Raw genomic sequence first — 17,321 nt, 5'->3', positions numbered from 1 at the left:
TGGCCATATGCTCTGATTAATCAAACTATTTAATTTAACCTCTATCATTACTATGAATATGGGCTAAGACAACCATTTATAACACTTTGTTCTTCTTCAGTATCTTTCATTTATCCACGATATCTGTGCTTTTCAGAGGAGGCAATGTGTCCTGCTAATTAGAGGACGGCAGTAGAAATCAAGAGACTAAATCACAAGCTTAATTCTACCACTGGCTAACTATGCTATCACAAAAAATCACTTGCCTCAGCTTCCCCATATACATTATATTTCAGGGCATGTCCATTCCTGAAAGCACTGGGAGTCGTACAGCAGTAGGCACGTGGAAGCGCAAAGAAAGAAATAATTAAAATGTTGGGCAAGCCTGGAGGTTAAATATTATTACTGCTTATTTAGAGATGAGTATGTCTTAGTGCAGAGAGGCAACTTATGTGCACAAACTCACAGAGCACTTCAGCGACCTTTGCTCTTCCCCACTGTTATGTATTAGCTTGGTTAGTTGAAACATGTTTTTATAAAAGGGAGAAAAATGTTATTGTTGTTTTTAAACACAACATAGACATATGGTCTGCTCACTTGGGACTCTACCTCAAGTCCTCCATCCTGCTTTTAATTTACTCAGGCAAACTACCTTCCATGCAGTTCTGTGCCAAAATTATATTAGATGACAACCATGTAATGATGTCACAACTGGCCTACCAGGTCTGTGAGCAAGTGAAGGGAACTTTCTTAAGTCCTGATGCTCTTACCTGTCCCAATATACATCACATGGTAGAGAGTATCCTTCCCCTGAACAATATCGACCACCAGTTTGGAAAACCGAATGCTGTCCTGGGTCACGTATGGATCTACAGTCACCGGCTGCACGACGTCGTTCATCAGGAACAAGCGCTGCGCATCCTGCAGGACCCTCTCCGTCAGATTCTCGTTAGGGCTGTCATCGCTCAGTGTCCCACACTAAACATGGAAGATTGAACTTCAGTACCTGCATTTTAGCCCCACTCCAGCAGACCAAACCCTGAAATTCTTCTGGAAACCCACATGCTGTTGATTTTCTGTGGGAGTGAGTCTGTGTGAGGGTCACAGGATCAGGCATCTAGCCTAGCTTTGGCCTGTAGCCCACTCTTTATAAATGTTTCTCCCAGCTCATCCACTGACCACTGATGTTGTGTTTCATTCCCTTGTGGTACCCTGGAGCCAGCACACCAGAAGGGCAAAAGGCATTAACAAACCAAGGAGGAAAAGAAAGAATTAAAGCTAGCTGTAGAAAGACACAAAGCTAGCAGTGGAAAGAGAGTTTTTGTGGTAATCCTTGAAGCATTTCAAACCATCTTCAGACTCTACTTGGCATCTCAGTCTGTACAACAGACAAATCCTAGAAGTTAAAAAAACTGGTTGATTTTGCATTGAAGAACTCAACTCACCCCACTTCTTTTCTACTCCCCTTTGAACAGCTCACTTAGCTTCATCTTAACCAAGGCAATTTAGTCACTACCTCCCCTCTCCCCACATTCAGCTCTTCTGTCCTCACAGTGAATGGCAGATCAACCAGCGTCCATTCACCCTCCAGCACCAAGGGGTGCACTAAGATAGGACTCAATACCCTTGTCCATCCAAAAGAGCAGGGAAGAAGAGTGCTTCCTGGGCTGCAAGCACAAGCTGCCAGCTCATGTCCAGTCTTTCATCCACCAGTACCCCCAAGTCCTCGTCAGGGTTGCTCTCCATTCCTTCATCTCCCAGCCTGTATTGATACTAGGGGTTGCCCTGACCCAGGTGGAGGACCTTGCACTTGGCCTCGTTGAACCTCATGAGGTTCACATGGGCCTATTTCTCCAGCTTGTCCAGATCCCTCTGGATGGCATCCCATCCCTCAGGTGTGCCAAATACACCACTCAGCTTGATGTCATCTGCAGACTTACAGAGGGTGCACTTGATCCTACTGGCTATGTCATTGATGAAAGTATTAAACAGTACTGGTCCCAATATGGACCCCTAAGGGACACCACTTATTACCGAATGGCATTTGGACATTGAGGTGGTGGCCAGTACACTCTGAATGCAACCATACAACCACTTCCTCATCCACTGAGCAGTCCATCCATCAAAACCATATCTTTCCAATTTAGAGAGAAGGATGTTGCGGGTGACTATGTCAAACACCTTACAGATGTTCAGACAGATGACCTCACTAAGTGATGCTCAGATCTGACTAATTTCAGTAGAAAAAAAATCAAAAATTTCTTTTCCTGCATTTTGGGCCCAGGTGTTTGGGCTTTCCTTGGAAGAGAAGTTAGCATAGTGTGAGTTAGGATGTTGATGTACAGCACGACAGCTACAGTGTACAAACGTCCCATATGCACACTCTTGCTATGCATCAAGGCAAACCTTTGCAGTGCGGCTGCCTTCCCAAGGTGCACCTTGCAGAGCTTCTCTTACACTGTGCTAAAATGAGTTTACAGGAATTTAGTTCACATTTACACAATCAATATGGATCCTAACAGCTGGTGTATTGTGTCCTACAATATTCTGGAGTTTGTATGAACTAGGTGAACAGGGTGATACTAATTCCCACCACCTACGTACGTCGCCAGTTTTTATCAGCTTTAGCATCTTCCTGTGTAGCCAGACTAAGGAAACTTCAGTGATTTTTTTAATGTGTCCTCAGGTGGGTTTTAATTCTTTTTCTATTGCAATGGTCTTTATTATTTGATGACTGTCTCATCCCAGCTTCTAAAGAGTTTCTAGATCTCTTCCTTCTTCTGTCTCCTATACTCCTCCTGGTTTACACTACTGTCTTGCTTCAGATGCTCTTCTCCCTGCTCACTTCCATTTCTAGAGCATCACTGAAGGAGGAGTCCCAGAGGCAGGAATGTCATTGTTGGTTTTGTTTTCTGTTCTCATCAAGTCACAGATAATCCTTTTGGTCTACTGGCAGCCCACATGCTGACACAGCATCCCCTGGTTTGGTTTTATTTTGTTTTCTCTAATTTCCTGATTATCTGCACTGCCCTGATCCTCTATATCCTTCAGTATTTTTCCTTCCTCTCTGCAAGAAAAAAAAATATCTGGCAACCTTCCCGCATCTTCCTTTGTGAACAATAAGGCAAAAAAACTAATTTAATTTTTTTGCAGTATCTGCCTCTTCTGTCACTAAATTACCCTTGTCATCTCCTAAAGGCCCTTCACTGACCCCTTGTACCTCCTGTACTTGAAAAACATCTTAATCTCTTATTGCAATCTTCCTTTTGTCTGCCACATACCTCCTTTTCCTTTCCTTATTTTCCTCTGACCCTTTTCTTTCATCTTGCTGCTTCAGTCTTTGCACTCCACATTTTATCTGATACGTTTCACTACATGGAAATGCTTTCCAGAGTCCTTTTCTATTCCTCCTGGGTTAGCCCAGCAAGGCATAGAAAGTCCTTGATTCTCAGGTAACCTTAATATTCCTTTTAAAGTAAAAAAAAAAAATAAAAAAGGTGAGAGAGAGAAAAAAAAAGCCTGGCCATGTTTGGCATGGCTGCGTCTTCAGTGAAGCTTCATTTCTTGGTTTAGAGTACAACAAGCTAAGGGGGTGATCAAGAGCCCAAACCTGTCCCACCTTGTACAGGCAGAAGCCCTTACTCGGGTGCCATCAGAGAATTCAAGGGGAGAATTCGGGTTCAGCAGGAACCCAAGCAGGTCCCTGCCTGCAGCATGGACCTGCCTCCCATCTGCTCCTGCTGTGATTTCAGGTGACTGCAGAGTCCTTTTTTGGAAGGTCCCTGACATTACCAGCCTGAAGGCAGATGGCATTTGCTGGCAGCCTCAGCACCTTTACCATACGAAAGGAGAGCCAGATTCACACAATCAGGCTGAAAAGATGGGGAATTGAGGACAGGGAGGGAAGTCCACCCACCTTAGGATTCTCCAAGTGGGAAGGGACTGAGCTGTAAAATGGGCTCAGGAAGAAAGGTTTGCTGGGGCTGTCACATGCATACCCTGCACTGACCAAGTCTGGGCATAAAGTGGCTCAAGTTGTTCTATAATTTTCAAATTGTTCTTAACTCATAATGCCCGAAAACTGCTCTTTCATTTAAAAAAAAGATTTTTTGAGACAAGACAAAAAGGAACTACCATGACCATCCTTATGCGTCCAGTTCCTGCTGCAACGTGTCCATAGCTTCTGGTTGAGACACTGTGTCTTGGAAGGACACTTGCACTGAAACACTGGCAGCCTTAACAGCCCTATCTAGTGATGGAAGATGCATCACATGCTTGCACAGCATCAGTGGTTAATTACATGTCTTGTTTAAAAATGTAGGTTTTCTCCATTCTAGGTTGACTTTATCCAGCTTCAGCTTTCAGTCCTTCCCAGTTTTGGTGGGGATGCACCTCTGTGCCCCTTTGTGAGGATCACATTCGCAGAGCTCACATGTCAGTGATGAGCATAACAGAGATACAAGAGCCAGAAGAGTGGATTTCCTCTACTGTGTCAGAGCCCAACGCAGTTCCTATCATAGCCAGTATCGATTCTGTCAGATACTTGTTTCCAAGATTTTGCAGGGGGGGGATTTCAGTGATGTATCCTGAGGAAAAATTTCCTCCAACATTTTAACCTAGAAGAACACCTCCAGGCCACAGGTAAGTTCTTCACTGTTATTAAAACTGTGAACACTCTTTTTATCTGTAAAAATATAAAATTTCTGTCAAAAATCCCATGGTCTCAATAACAAGTGGAAAGGAGTTCCACGGACTAAACTACTCATAAATGTGGAGAAATACAATTTATCCGCACTGTAGATCTACCCGGAAAAATGAGTTCCACACAAATCAGCCCAGCGGAGTGACAGAAGGTAAAAGGAACTGGAGTAAACTGAAGGACAGAAGTATTACCTGGAAATTAGGGATGGGGTTTAACGTTGGCAGCCAGGCTGATCTTGGGTTTTCTTGGTAACGGAAAGGGCCATTAAATGCCTGAGTAATGGCACTCAGATTGAAGGCACACACTGCTGAGGCAGCTATGCTGTTTCTGGAAAAGGGGAGAAGAAAGCATCAATTTAATCATTAGAACATGGACCTTTTCAACATAACAGACATCAAACAAAATACAGGTAAAATGTTAGGTAGAGGTACAGTGATACCAACCTCACAAGGAGAAAAAATAGATAAATTGCAAAATGCAGATGACTTGCATGCTGATTTTGAGAATTAATTTTAAGCTTGGTTTTAAAATGTCTGTGATTTAAGGGCCATGGAAGCAGTTCTGACAAGAAAGGTGAATACAGTTTAATTTGCATGGATTATTTGTGTCTGGCTTTATTTTTATTTTTTTAACAACCCATCTATCTTTATTGATCACAAACCACCTAATTTTCATCTCTTGGTGTTTCTCAAGGTGAAATTCTGTTTCTACAGGCTCCTGAAATCTTCAGGTATAAAATATGTCCCCTAATGTTTGCATATGTAAGTATAAATACACATGTGCATGCAGGAGAAGGGAGAGGGTGACAGTGCAAACCAGTTGTTAGAGCAGCTCAGCACACGAGAAGGTCTTGCTGATACATGAAGGCCTCTGTTTTCAATGACCACAGTTCACTTCTTTGTGTTCCCAGGGGATAACAGCATCTGCCTGGGGCAGCCTGTTCAGCTGCACCCACCAGCCAGTGGAGGCACGGCCAGGGAAATGCCGCTTTAGGAAGGACTCTTTGGACAGGAATTAGTTTCAAGGATGCTCTGCTGCCCAGCCAGACTTGCACACAGATCAGTTGGCCTTCACTGTTCCATTTCAGTCATGGAGGACCCATTTCTGCAAGGTTCTGAGCAGTCTCAGCTCCTTTTGCCTCAAGAGGGTTGGAGGGCGCTTCCCAGATGTTGATGGCACCTCAGGGGAGCCAGCCCAAAGATGGACCTTTGCTAAGTGGTAACCTGGAATTCTAACCTGTTCCCAGCAATCTCCTTCCCCCCATTTTTTTAAATATATATATATATATATTTTTTTTTAGAGGAAAAAAACAACATTTAGAGAAAAAGAAATCAGAATAACACTAAAAATAGGGGCATCACAAGAGACTGACTCGTCATGGTGCCTTTTAAATTACCCAAGCCCTGCTGTATGTATCTTCCTGCTAATTAAAGCAATTTGAATTCTCTGAAAAGAACACATTGGTTTTTTTTTTTACTAAACCAATAATTAAACTCTCTTGCACCAAAAGAAAAAAAAAAAATGAAAAGCCTTGCTCTACAATCCCAGGCTGGAAAGCAGAACAGATTCTTTCACAGCATATTTCTTCTGAGCAACACGTCGGGATGAACTTCTTGCTTTGCCTTCCTATTCTCCGCTCCTGCCCCTGCCCCTTCCACCCCTGCAGTGATGGAGTAGCTCACTTCGACCATGTCAAAGCAACGCCAGGCGAACCGTTCTCCACTTTTGTCTGAGCACCGCTGATGCAGTGCATGCTCACAGACGGCGGCTCTTAAGACAAAGCTAATGATGGATGACAAGTAAATGCCTTGAGGCACACATGGAAGAAAAAAAAAAAAAAGAGAGAAATAAAATGAAAAAGTGAAAGAAAGAATAAAACCCCACTAGACTAACAAAAACAATTTTTTTTTTTAATAAGATCTTTTTAGGACCCTGCTAAGCACTCCATAGTTTAGCCTTTTCCCTTTGCTAGAGAGCAGAAAGGAAAGAGGTTTTCCATTAAATCTGTGGCCCATTTTTCTTTCCATCTGTGGCCTGGCGTATTTCCCATCCCTCCCTATGAAAAGTTGGTTCCCAGTATCAAGCCAGCGACATCAGCTTGCACAGCTGGCCCGCGCATGGTCCTGGTGTTAAGCACAACCTCCTCTGTTCCCGCCTCCTACTTCCTGGGGGTAGCTGGGTGGTTTAGAGAATGGGTTAAGTTCAAGGAGGTTTTAACATTATCTCTATTACCTCTCAGAAAAAAAAATAAAAACTTCTTAAATATTTCATCAGCAGCTTTGCTAAAAAGCTCTCCCACTGATTCAGCTGGATACAACATAACATGAAGCAATAAATCTATACGTGGGTGTTACCACAACCACTAATACCTTTGTTATAAGATGACCCTAAAAGATCCTTCCAAAATAAAAATACCTTTAAATAAAAAAATCAGAGTTTTGTGGTGCATCAGTATTCTATTATAAAGAAACTCAGACTGGAGCATATATCAACCCTCTTTGGCATGCAGAGCTCATGCAGCATGATATAAGCCCCAGTAGAAGTTAAAAGAATAATTACCATTATTTCCCTAATCGAATGACAAATTGGAACATTTTCTCTTTGAACTCTCAAAAGAACATCATGTTGTAGACCCAAAGCGCTACTTGATCTAACTTCAGTTATTATGAATAACTCATTTCTTCAATTACACAAATGTTATATATTATATTGTCCTCCAAAGATACAAGAGAGAACGTGCACCCATCACCTATAAAGAGTAACTTAAGTGTAACGCAGAGGAGATGGGTAACACTCATCATGTCTCACGTTAAATCTGGGAAACAGAAATAACAGACAAGAACTCTCCCAACTCCGGTAGCTTATGTCTCCCACCTTATATTCCAAAAGCCATATCAAATATGATACAGTTATTAATAATTTTCCCATTTCCAACTTCTGTTCTTGGCTGGATAAATGGACAAATGGATAAATAAAACACTATCACTATGGACACAGAAGTCCTCCCTGATTTAAAAAAAAAAAAATTGTCATCTCCAATGCTCAAAGCAGAAGAGCAGTAGCAAAGTTTCTTTCTAACATTCAGGAAGTTTGGCTAACATCCTTTAAATGTTTTTAGAGAACAACTCATGCTCCTTTCAATCCCAGGACAGATTTTCCCCAAAGCCCACAGTCAAGGTACAATACTCAGTCACGTCTATTTTTTCTAGTTGCTTCTCCACTTGCTTACTTTTGGCTGACGTTGGCAATGCTGGTGCAGAAATAAGACACAGGAGATGGATGAGGGTGGCCAAACCCTTACCTACTTCTTGGTATTTACAGAGTGCGAATAACATTTGGGCTCTACACAGGGAAGCACCCAACAGTGCATTAGCTCAAGAAGTTGGGGCTGGTGCTGTGTGAGTTCAAGGGCTGAAGTTCAAGCTCTGCCACACCACCAAGTAACACATTATAATAAAATAGGAAGGCCTGTACTTCAGTGAGGCTTCACTTCTTTGGTTTGCTGTAGGCTTCTTGGGTCAAGATCTTTATTCATATTGCACAGAACTTCATTACACACAAAACCCCCAAGAAAGTTGGCTACTCAGCATGAGAAAGGCACTTTGAGTGTTCATCGTGTGGAGTAACTAACTCAGACTTTCCTTCTCTAGTTTACACATGAGGATAACACCCCCTTGGAGAACATATATTATTGAAACTCAATACCACACAGACTGGTTATAGCTTGAAACTTATCATCCTAGCCTTGGGCTTCAGTGAGAAAGTTATTTGAGCTTTCCTGACTTAAAAGTATACATTATGAGTATTTTAATATATTTTTTAATTAACTTCTCTTCTCCCTCCTGCTTTCACAGCTACATTAAATCATTCCAATACAAGTTTTTTCAATATCAAGCCAAGAGGTGATTATGAAGTTTCAGAAATCATGCCTTCCCCTTGGAGTTCTAATGCTGCTTTTGATTTGTGGACCTGAAATAGCCTGCAGCAGAGCTGCAGTCCCCCTTGGAAATGTCAAGTGCTGTGCAGCCCACCTGACCGGGCTTCTATAAAGCGTTGTTCTACAGTAATTTCTGTTCATTTCAGTCTAGGCTTTTGGGATCCCATCTGTCTCATTCTCCTTGTCCAGTCCTTCTCTCCCAAGCATATGTACCTGTCTATCTCCTGGGCCAGCCCCAATGTTCATGCAATTGTGTCAGTTAGCCTGGCTGAAAATTATCTTCTTCTGTTGAGTTGTTTTTAGACTAGTTCTCTGAACTACACAAATAGCATTGCCACTACAAAACATCAGAAGACTGTCACAGCCCAGATTTATAACAAATTAAGTTACCCTAGAACTGCACAGTCACCTGTCATGGACTCCAGGAATCTATGAACCATGGATTAAAAACATTGTCCTAAAGGCTATATTGCCACAACGGATAACACAGACCAATCTATTCCTTCACATTAACCAAAGAATCATTCCAAAATGATTGCTCAGATTGTTTAAGAAATCAGGATATGTAGTCTCAGACTGCTGGGAATAGAAGAAGGACAGTAAAACCAGTGCAACTCACACGTTAGTAGTGAAGACACCATAGATCAGATCTTGCTCAGGAAGGTAGAAGGTGCTTTGCAATTCATTATAATAGAAAGGGATTTCTCCAGCACGGGAGCAGTTCAGCCTGGCCTTCATGAATGTTGTCCACGTGTCCTCCAGCAAAAATCTCCCTCCAATATCATTTTTGCAAACCCTTGCCACACGAGAATACACTGTTTTCCCACAGTCATGTTCTACTGCATTCTCACGGAAAAAGAAGTAGGTGAACAAGCCGATGTCATAGGCAGCAATAAAGTTAGGCTCTGAAAAAAACAAACATTTGAAGAGGGAGTTTGGAGTCAGCAGATGACATAAAAACAGCAGATGATACTAATGATATGCAGGATACAGCTCGAGTTCCGTTTTTCAGATGTTGGAAAGACCCCATTGTTTCCCCACTTTATTGGCAAAGCTGCTACTGACTTCAGTGAAAGCACAGTTCAACACTTTGCATATGCATGACTATGTACCTATACTCATTTTACAACATAAGGCCTTCCCATTGGATTCCTTCACCTATTTACTTCTGAAGTGCACATTATGGTGTGTTAAATATGCTGTGTGCATCCGCCCGATTCCCCAGACTGCTGCATCGAAACATTCAACCTACTCTCCCAGCGCAATCACATCTGGCTTTTATCATTAAGTCTTTCCAGTTTCTAGGCACAAAAGATTATCTTATGTTCATAAAACAAAACCATGCCACAGACTGACAGTATTGAAGAAAACTCTTCTTAATTCTTTTTCTCCTAGAATTATTGTTATTATTTTCACAAGAATTGAAAAGAACCTGAAATAGGTTTGTAGTGAATATTTTAATTGGGTATTTAACAAAGCTTTAAAGTGTACGGTCTTTTATCCCAACGGTTTCTTTGACAAGGGAAAAGATTGGCCAATGAATAATATTTGACTAAACAAAAAAAGTGCTGTTGTTTTTATAGGGTGTTTTTACAATGTTCATTCCTGGGTAATGCTCAAAGGAAGAAAAGAAAAAAAAAAAAAAAGGAAAGTACAGAATTCCTTTAACACTGCAGTCCAGGAGTAAAATGAGAAGAGAGTCGTGGCGGGGGGACAGGAAGGCTGATACTGCTGCAGGTTTGGGAGGCAGACAATGGTACAGAGGGGAGGGCACTGCAAAGCATCTCCCATCAAACTTCCTCCTTCAAACGGTGAATCTTAAAAGGACTGTTGTGATCACCAATTTGACCTTCTGTCTAACATGAACTAGAGAATTTCACCCTGTAACTCTACCACTAACAGGTGAATTAGACCACATCTTCAGAAGGAGATCTGATCTTACTGGATGATGCCACTTTCCTCAGTGACTTGTTCAAATCACTTAAGACTGCCCCAGCTGCAACCTGCACTTCTTTTTCCATTTGACACTATCTGGTTTCAGCTTCCAATCACAGGCTCTTGTCATGACTTGTCTGCTAGATTAAAGAACTTTATCTTGCTTGAAATCTTCTCCTGATATAAGTACTTCCATATCACGAACAAAACACCTTTTATCTCCTTTTCAGAAAGATAAATAAATTGAGCTCCTTAAGTCTCTCACTGTGAGGTAGGCTTTCCAAGCTTCAAATCACTCCATGGCTCTTCTCTGAATCATCTTCATCTTCTCTGTTTCTTGGTGAAAAGTGGCCAGAATAAGATGAAATTACTCCAATGTCACCAGCACTGCACAAGAGGCATGTTAGCTTTTCCAATCACAGAACAGAAACTCAGTTTCTCTTTGTCTTTCCTTAACTCCCCTGTTCCAATATGACTTCTTTCTGAATTCTTCATTTGGCCACAAACAAGAGGCACATATTTCTAGTGAGTGCATATGGGTTATGCTGCTTCTTGGTCCTATTTGAGAGGCTTGCCTTTTTCCACAACTCCATGTCTCCATACTGACTTTGGTATGTCTGGAAAAGTCTAGTTTGATTTCATTAAGCTCCAGAGAGTCCACAGTCCCACTGCTCTTATTTTTGATTGAAAAGTTGTGAAATCCAACAGAAAGATTTTGAATATCTTGTAAACTTACCTGAGTCAAAGGAGAGAAGGGGAGGGGAATACTGGGGTCTCCATCACTACAGTCTGCTCAGAGAAGACGTGCTTTGCCATGGTCAGAACATGTGGACTCAGTGCAGAAATCCTTGGTTGCAATTCTATGGCTTGCTTGATGTAGGGTATTATCACATTGGGACAACAGTTGCTTTTAATAACTATAAATCCACAACAGCATGGGTTTACATCCAACATAACTTGCTGTAAAATTTCTCATTTTCGAACTGATCTTGCACTGAAACCAACTGTCTTCAGCTGAGTCAGCAGAAGTGCAGGGTGCTTAACACTGTGCAGAACTGGGTCAACAAAATGATGTTTTCAGTTTGTTTTGATCCTCAAATCTTTGAGTGGTTTTCTTGTTAGAAGGTTTTATTTGGTCACCTCACAAGACCCATATATATGTTAAGTAGCCTGTAAGACCCACTTTCCATTTCTAAATCAACTTCTCTGAAATATGTGCAGGTTATTTTTAAATGTCTTCTAAGCTGATTGATTATTGCACAGGGAGCCCTTCCCCATCGTAACTCTGGATCCCAACATGAAAACAGAGGGAAAGATTTACAAGCCCGCCAAGTTGACTTTCATACACCTCTTGCTCAGATATGACCCACATGACTTTACCATTGAGCCATTTGGAGTTGTACTGTGCTGTCCTAAGTGGGGGAACATTTCCAAGGCTGCGGTAAATAGCAGGATCCCGTCCAGAGAAATCAATTACAGTTGCAGCATAGAGTTCTCCTCGTGATGTAATCACAGCTGTCGAGTTATGCCGAGGGTCATACGGGCACCGAGCCACCCCATTAATTCTGTCAATGATTTTGCTAAGATTTCCTACCTGTATTTAAAAGGAGAGAGGAAATAATTTAAACAGCATCTGGCTTTTTTACTGGTACAGAGAATTCAGTTTGCCCACAAGTACCCATGAGCAAAACCCTGATTTAGAAAAAACAGACAGCTATAAGAAACTAATGTCAGCAAGGACTATAACTTTATCTTTACATCCACCATTTGCCAACATAAGAAGTTGTGTCTGAGCCTTGCTGATCCTATTGCTTTGTAAGATAATTCCCCTGCCAACAAAGCCTGTAGGTCCCAACCCACTCACTGTAATCAGATGCTCTTGCTGCCAGCACAGGTTTCTAATCTTCCACAGACACCTCCTGAAAATATACTGGCATTAAAAAATATAAAAATAAACACTGTTCTGGACCTGCTTCTGTGTCCCTTGAAGCCAAAGGGAGTTTTGCCATTTAGTTTAAGGAAATAATTTAAGTATTCAGCTCAGGAGGTGCTCACAGCTAAGCCTGTCTATATTTTGCATTTTCAGCAGCATGCCTAAGGTTTACACAAGCAGCACTTCGTCCAGATCCAGCTCACCCATAACACAGGTGTTTTTGTTCCCCAGCTGCAGGTAGACTCACTGCCCCAAAGTAAACCAAAGGGACCCAAAGAAGAAAACCAAAACCATTTCAGTTCAGCTACATTTGGAACATAGTCTCTGCAGCCATGATGTCCTGCCAAATGAACGGCCTTCCCCAGAGTACATATCCAGCCCTCTCCATCACTGCAAAAGAGGCAAAACAGACCTGTCGGCTGGAACACACTGGTGAAAAGGCATTGGTACCACAGGTAAAAACCTTCTTGCCATAAACAATCAGCACTCGGACATAGTTCTGGCACTCTTCCTATAGAGACATAAGACAGAGACAAAGATTTTTAAAAAAGGAGACAGTGAGGTTATTATTATATTCAAAAAGTTACCTGTATTGCAGCTGGAATAGACCTTCCTTAGCTCTAACTCAGACTGAGGTTTGTTGCACCAAGCAGTGCACAGCTCTAGGGAGCCTGCGGTCTAAGTGAGCAAGCCCAATTTGATGGTTATTTCTCTAATCATAGCCCTGCACATCCCTGGATAGGATGCTATCCATCAGGCTGACTCTGTATCAGCTACACAAGTGCCTCTTTCTGTGCTGTGCTTAGACTGGAGGAAGAATTCTCCTTCTTTTCATGGTGACACTTCTGACCTATTTTTCCCAGCAATGCATCAACTTAGAAAACATTACACAGACACAAACTCCAGTGAAGGACAGCGGGTCTGTCTGCAGTATAATTCACACCATTGCCAGCATGAAAACAGCAGGAACTTCTCTTTAACAGACGAGGCTGGTCAGGAGAATCTCCCACTTGAACAGGCTGTTACTTCTTGCCTCCCACAAGGACTGTGCGCTCAGGATTTTCCACGGTAGAAGGAGTTTCTCTTTCAGGACACGCCAGTGAGAAATAGTAAATGTCCTCATGTCAACTACCTGACCATCTGCTGGCACAAACAGACAACTCCTTCCACATGCCACTCCCCAAAATCTGTGGGGTTCCCATTGTCCCAGGAGGCAGCACAAGGCTGCACTTGAGGCTTTTTTTTCAGAAAATCTCCTTTGTGTTGCTGGAGAGAGCCACAGTCTCTCTTTTTTGCTGCAGACTCATATCCAGAGACCCGTGGGCTGCAGATCAGGCTGACTGAGCATCTTTGGGGAGTTAAACCATGGGGGAGGTAGAGCTCACATAAAGCAGGGACTAACGTGCCACCCAGGGAACAGGAGGTGTGACACTCACATGCGGATCACACAGGCAGTGCATGAGGCTGGGGAGCGACCTGCCCTGAGCTTCATCCTGGCTGCCCCAAAGAGAAAAGCCCTGTGAGCTTGGCACAGGCTGCCTGGCCTGGGCTCTGGGGCCACCTCAGAGGAGAGGGCATGAGCCATGGCTAATGGCTGGCACCCACAGGGGTCCAAGCACAGAAAGCCTGTTCTATTCTATCGTAAACAGAAAAGGAAACTTGTTAAAAAATAACAACTTCAGCTGGGTTATCCTGGCTGGTTTGCTTTCCTCCCTCCAATAGATCATAACTTGCCACTAAGCTGAGCCTACAGCTGCAGACACCGCTTCTCCTTTTGTAAGGAGCAATCACTCTGTGAGCTCCCCTGTCCCACAGCACTCCACGCTGCTGATCTTTTCCCTGAAGACTTCACTTGCAAGATTCAGCAGTTTAAAAACACTCCCTCTCATCTGGAAAGGAAAAGGCTTGCTTAGCTGGATTACGTGTTATCTCCTTTCATTTGCTGTATGGAAATCACCTTGTTGAAGGATGGCATTTAGGAAAACCCCTTGAGCATTAGCCACAGACAAGCGACTGCATGGGTATAACACATGAGGCTTGCTTTTGCATGGAGAACATCACCAGGTCTGCACTCCAGAGCCAGCCCAAGAGCCCTCGTCCAGCCCAGGCAGAGGTTGCAGAATGCCACGGAGCAGCTGCTGCTCCTTGGGAGCCTCCACAGGGGTACCTGGGATCAGATACGTAATGCCTGGCACCCAAAAATGAGAGTTTGAATTCATAGCTGGGTCAATTCAGCACTTCGTATTTCAGAAGCAGATCAGCCATGGTGACATGTGGGCATCAGTCTATCAAACAGGACCTTGAGAAGCACCGTCCCATCTGCTCTGTGTTGGGAAAAGAGTTCTCATCACTTCCTTTAACAAGACGAAGGGCTTGCTGACCTCTCTGCCCTCTCCCACCATTGTCACCTGCTGCTGTAAGCCCTATTAGCTTCTCTGCCCTAGAGATGTCTGCATTTCATGAGCAGGTTAAATAATTCCTCTTTCTGTAGAGCACAGTTATTAAATCCCACATAATATTAGGACCACTATATGTTTAACTGCAAAGTACTAGAAATTCTTTAGAGGATGCTATAAAGAAAAGGTATCGGCTCCTCTCCCAAAACGGTTTTGCCTTTAGAATATGATTGATTTGGCATCTAACCCAGAAAGCACACAATAAGAGAGTACCCGTCTGCTCCCCCTCCACGTCCACCTTCCTCTGCTTCGTGCAGAGTCTGAACATAGCTTCTGAGCTAAGCCACCTAATACCATTTGTGTGGCTGGACCCTCTCCTGCCTTGGTACTTCAATATATTCCTATCTAAAATTCTGTCCTGTAGAAATCTAAAATCCTAATTCACAGGATTCCCTTCTTTGTACAGAGCTATATTACAGATTAACAAACATCAATTTCTATAAAAATCCTCCCAGCTGAGAAGATAGTACATAAAACAGAATTTCTGTGTGAGGTCATCTGCTGGATGGTCTTCTGGAGTCTACTGTCAGTGATGTGTCTGTTGCACACTTCACTCCAAGGCTCAGTAGCCTGGCTTGGTAAGGATACTGGAAGCTGGTAAAATATTGTGGTTTTTTAGCCTAATTAAGCATGGTTTTATCAGTACTCATTCAGTCCAAAGGAGAAGTTATTTATTGAAACAGAGGAGAAACCATACTGAGCAAACATATCTCCTGCTGTCTGACCCTGCACCAGAATATTTAATCTGGATGCACCAGAGCCCACTAATTATTTCATTGGCTGTAAGAGGCAGAAGTTGGGATGACTAGTGGATGTTTTCCACTCTGCTTAGATAATGATGCCTCCAGGCATCGGCCACATCCAGCCGTATTTATCCCTATGAATTAGCTGAGCAGGCATTTTCCCTGGACCTGCCTCACTGGTGGGGTAACAGCATTTGTGCTCCTGGAGGAACAGCAATGATAATATGTACTTTCATCCACTGGTCTCCAAGCAGTTTATACAGATCTAAGTAATGTTCTGCAACAGATGTGCATTACCTGCCCCATTTCCTCAGCTGGGGACATCAGAAAACACAGGTGCTAAATGATTTGCCATGGTGACGCACTGAGTCAGAGGAGATCCTGAAGTACAGCAACAAAGTTCTAACAACCAGAGCCCACCTCTCTAGCTTGCCTGGCCTAAAGAGGAGTCCTGTGCTCATCTGGCATTTCTTATTTCTGTACCCCTACCAGTCATGTCAGTCTTGAAAACCTCCAGCAAAAGCAAACAAGAATCCGGAGCACGCAAATGCTCCAGCTTGTGGGATTTTTCTCAAGACACTGTCAGGGAGATTTACATTTAATCCTCTTTGTACCCGATTCTCAAAATAACTAGCAAGAACAACCTTCTCTCTGTGTTCTTTAAACCAGTCTGGATTTGCTCTGAAAAGCCATTCAACATGTTGCTCTCTGCAACAATTCAGAGCTGAGACAACCAGTTAGTAAGCTGATCTCACAAACCCTTAAGAAAATAGGAGCTATTTAGTGCAGTTTCTTCCACGTGGCTGGAAAAGTCTAGGTGTGCAGGAGGCAAACTTCAGACAGGCTTTAATATAGCTGGAAAATCTGGCAAGCTTGAACCCAGCTCTGTCCAGACGAGACAATATTTGGATCCTGCTCTCATATTATGAAGCAGACAGTTAAATCTGGGTATGATCAGTCTGCAGATCTCATCACCAGAAGATATTATTTGGATCAAGAGATTAAGGATTTAAATAAAGGGGGAAGACTGGATATTTATATGGTTAATGAGAATAACCCAGTTATATTAGTTGGGATTATTATTAAATATATGGCAGAGCTGATAAAAACCTGTGGCTCACAGCCAGAGAATTAAGCATATCTCCAATTTTCCCATTAATTGCATGTTACCCACTTTGGGTTCTTGCTCCTTCCTCAAAATCACCTGGTACTTGTCCCTTTTTTTGACATAAGGCCTTAAATTGAGCAGATACCACTTTTCTCCAGTCTATTGGCCCTTGTTTTCCTAGAAAGGAAGAGTACGTAACTTCTAATGCTAAACCCTACAGGGCACAGGGTCTCACAGTCCCTAAGAGAAAGAACTTCAAAGACCCTCACTCCCACCTACCCCTCACAGGTTGAGCCTGTCCTCATTTATTGCAGTTTTTGCAACATTTAGATTTAAACAAGTCTGTGAGTGCTGTAATGTCCACAACTGTAGACAGGATCAAGTCTCCTTCTAGCTCATACAGATGTCAGGCTGCTTTGAAAGCACATTTCAAACCCCAGAACCAGGAGCAGAGCCCTGTTCTTCCCTTCATTCATGTGGACAAATCAGCAAATGAAGAGGTTGAACTCCTGCTGGCTTTGGTTTGAG

At 42.7% G+C, this 17,321-nt stretch overlaps 1 protein-coding gene across 8 annotated transcripts in view; it reads right to left on the bottom strand.

Moving 5' to 3' along the window:
* SEMA5B (semaphorin 5B) overlaps positions 1-17,321 on the bottom strand; it is a 268,808-nt gene that overhangs the window by 55,624 nt on the left and 195,863 nt on the right. For all 8 annotated transcript variants that reach the window (XM_065840807.2, XM_065840808.2, XM_071810817.1 and 5 more), the window contains 5 exons: positions 12,899-12,997; positions 11,934-12,147; positions 9,238-9,523; positions 4,873-5,008; positions 750-957 (listed from right to left, as the gene is read on the bottom strand). In XM_065840807.2, the coding sequence (XP_065696879.1) occupies positions 750-957; positions 4,873-5,008; positions 9,238-9,523; positions 11,934-12,147; positions 12,899-12,997 (943 nt within the window). The remainder of the gene's footprint in view (positions 1-749; positions 958-4,872; positions 5,009-9,237; positions 9,524-11,933; positions 12,148-12,898; positions 12,998-17,321) is intronic.

Source organism: Patagioenas fasciata, chromosome 7 (genome assembly GCF_037038585.1).
Source record: "Patagioenas fasciata isolate bPatFas1 chromosome 7, bPatFas1.hap1, whole genome shotgun sequence".
Lineage (NCBI taxonomy): Eukaryota > Metazoa > Chordata > Aves > Columbiformes > Columbidae > Patagioenas > Patagioenas fasciata.
This window is presented reverse-complemented; position numbering and strand designations above follow the sequence as displayed.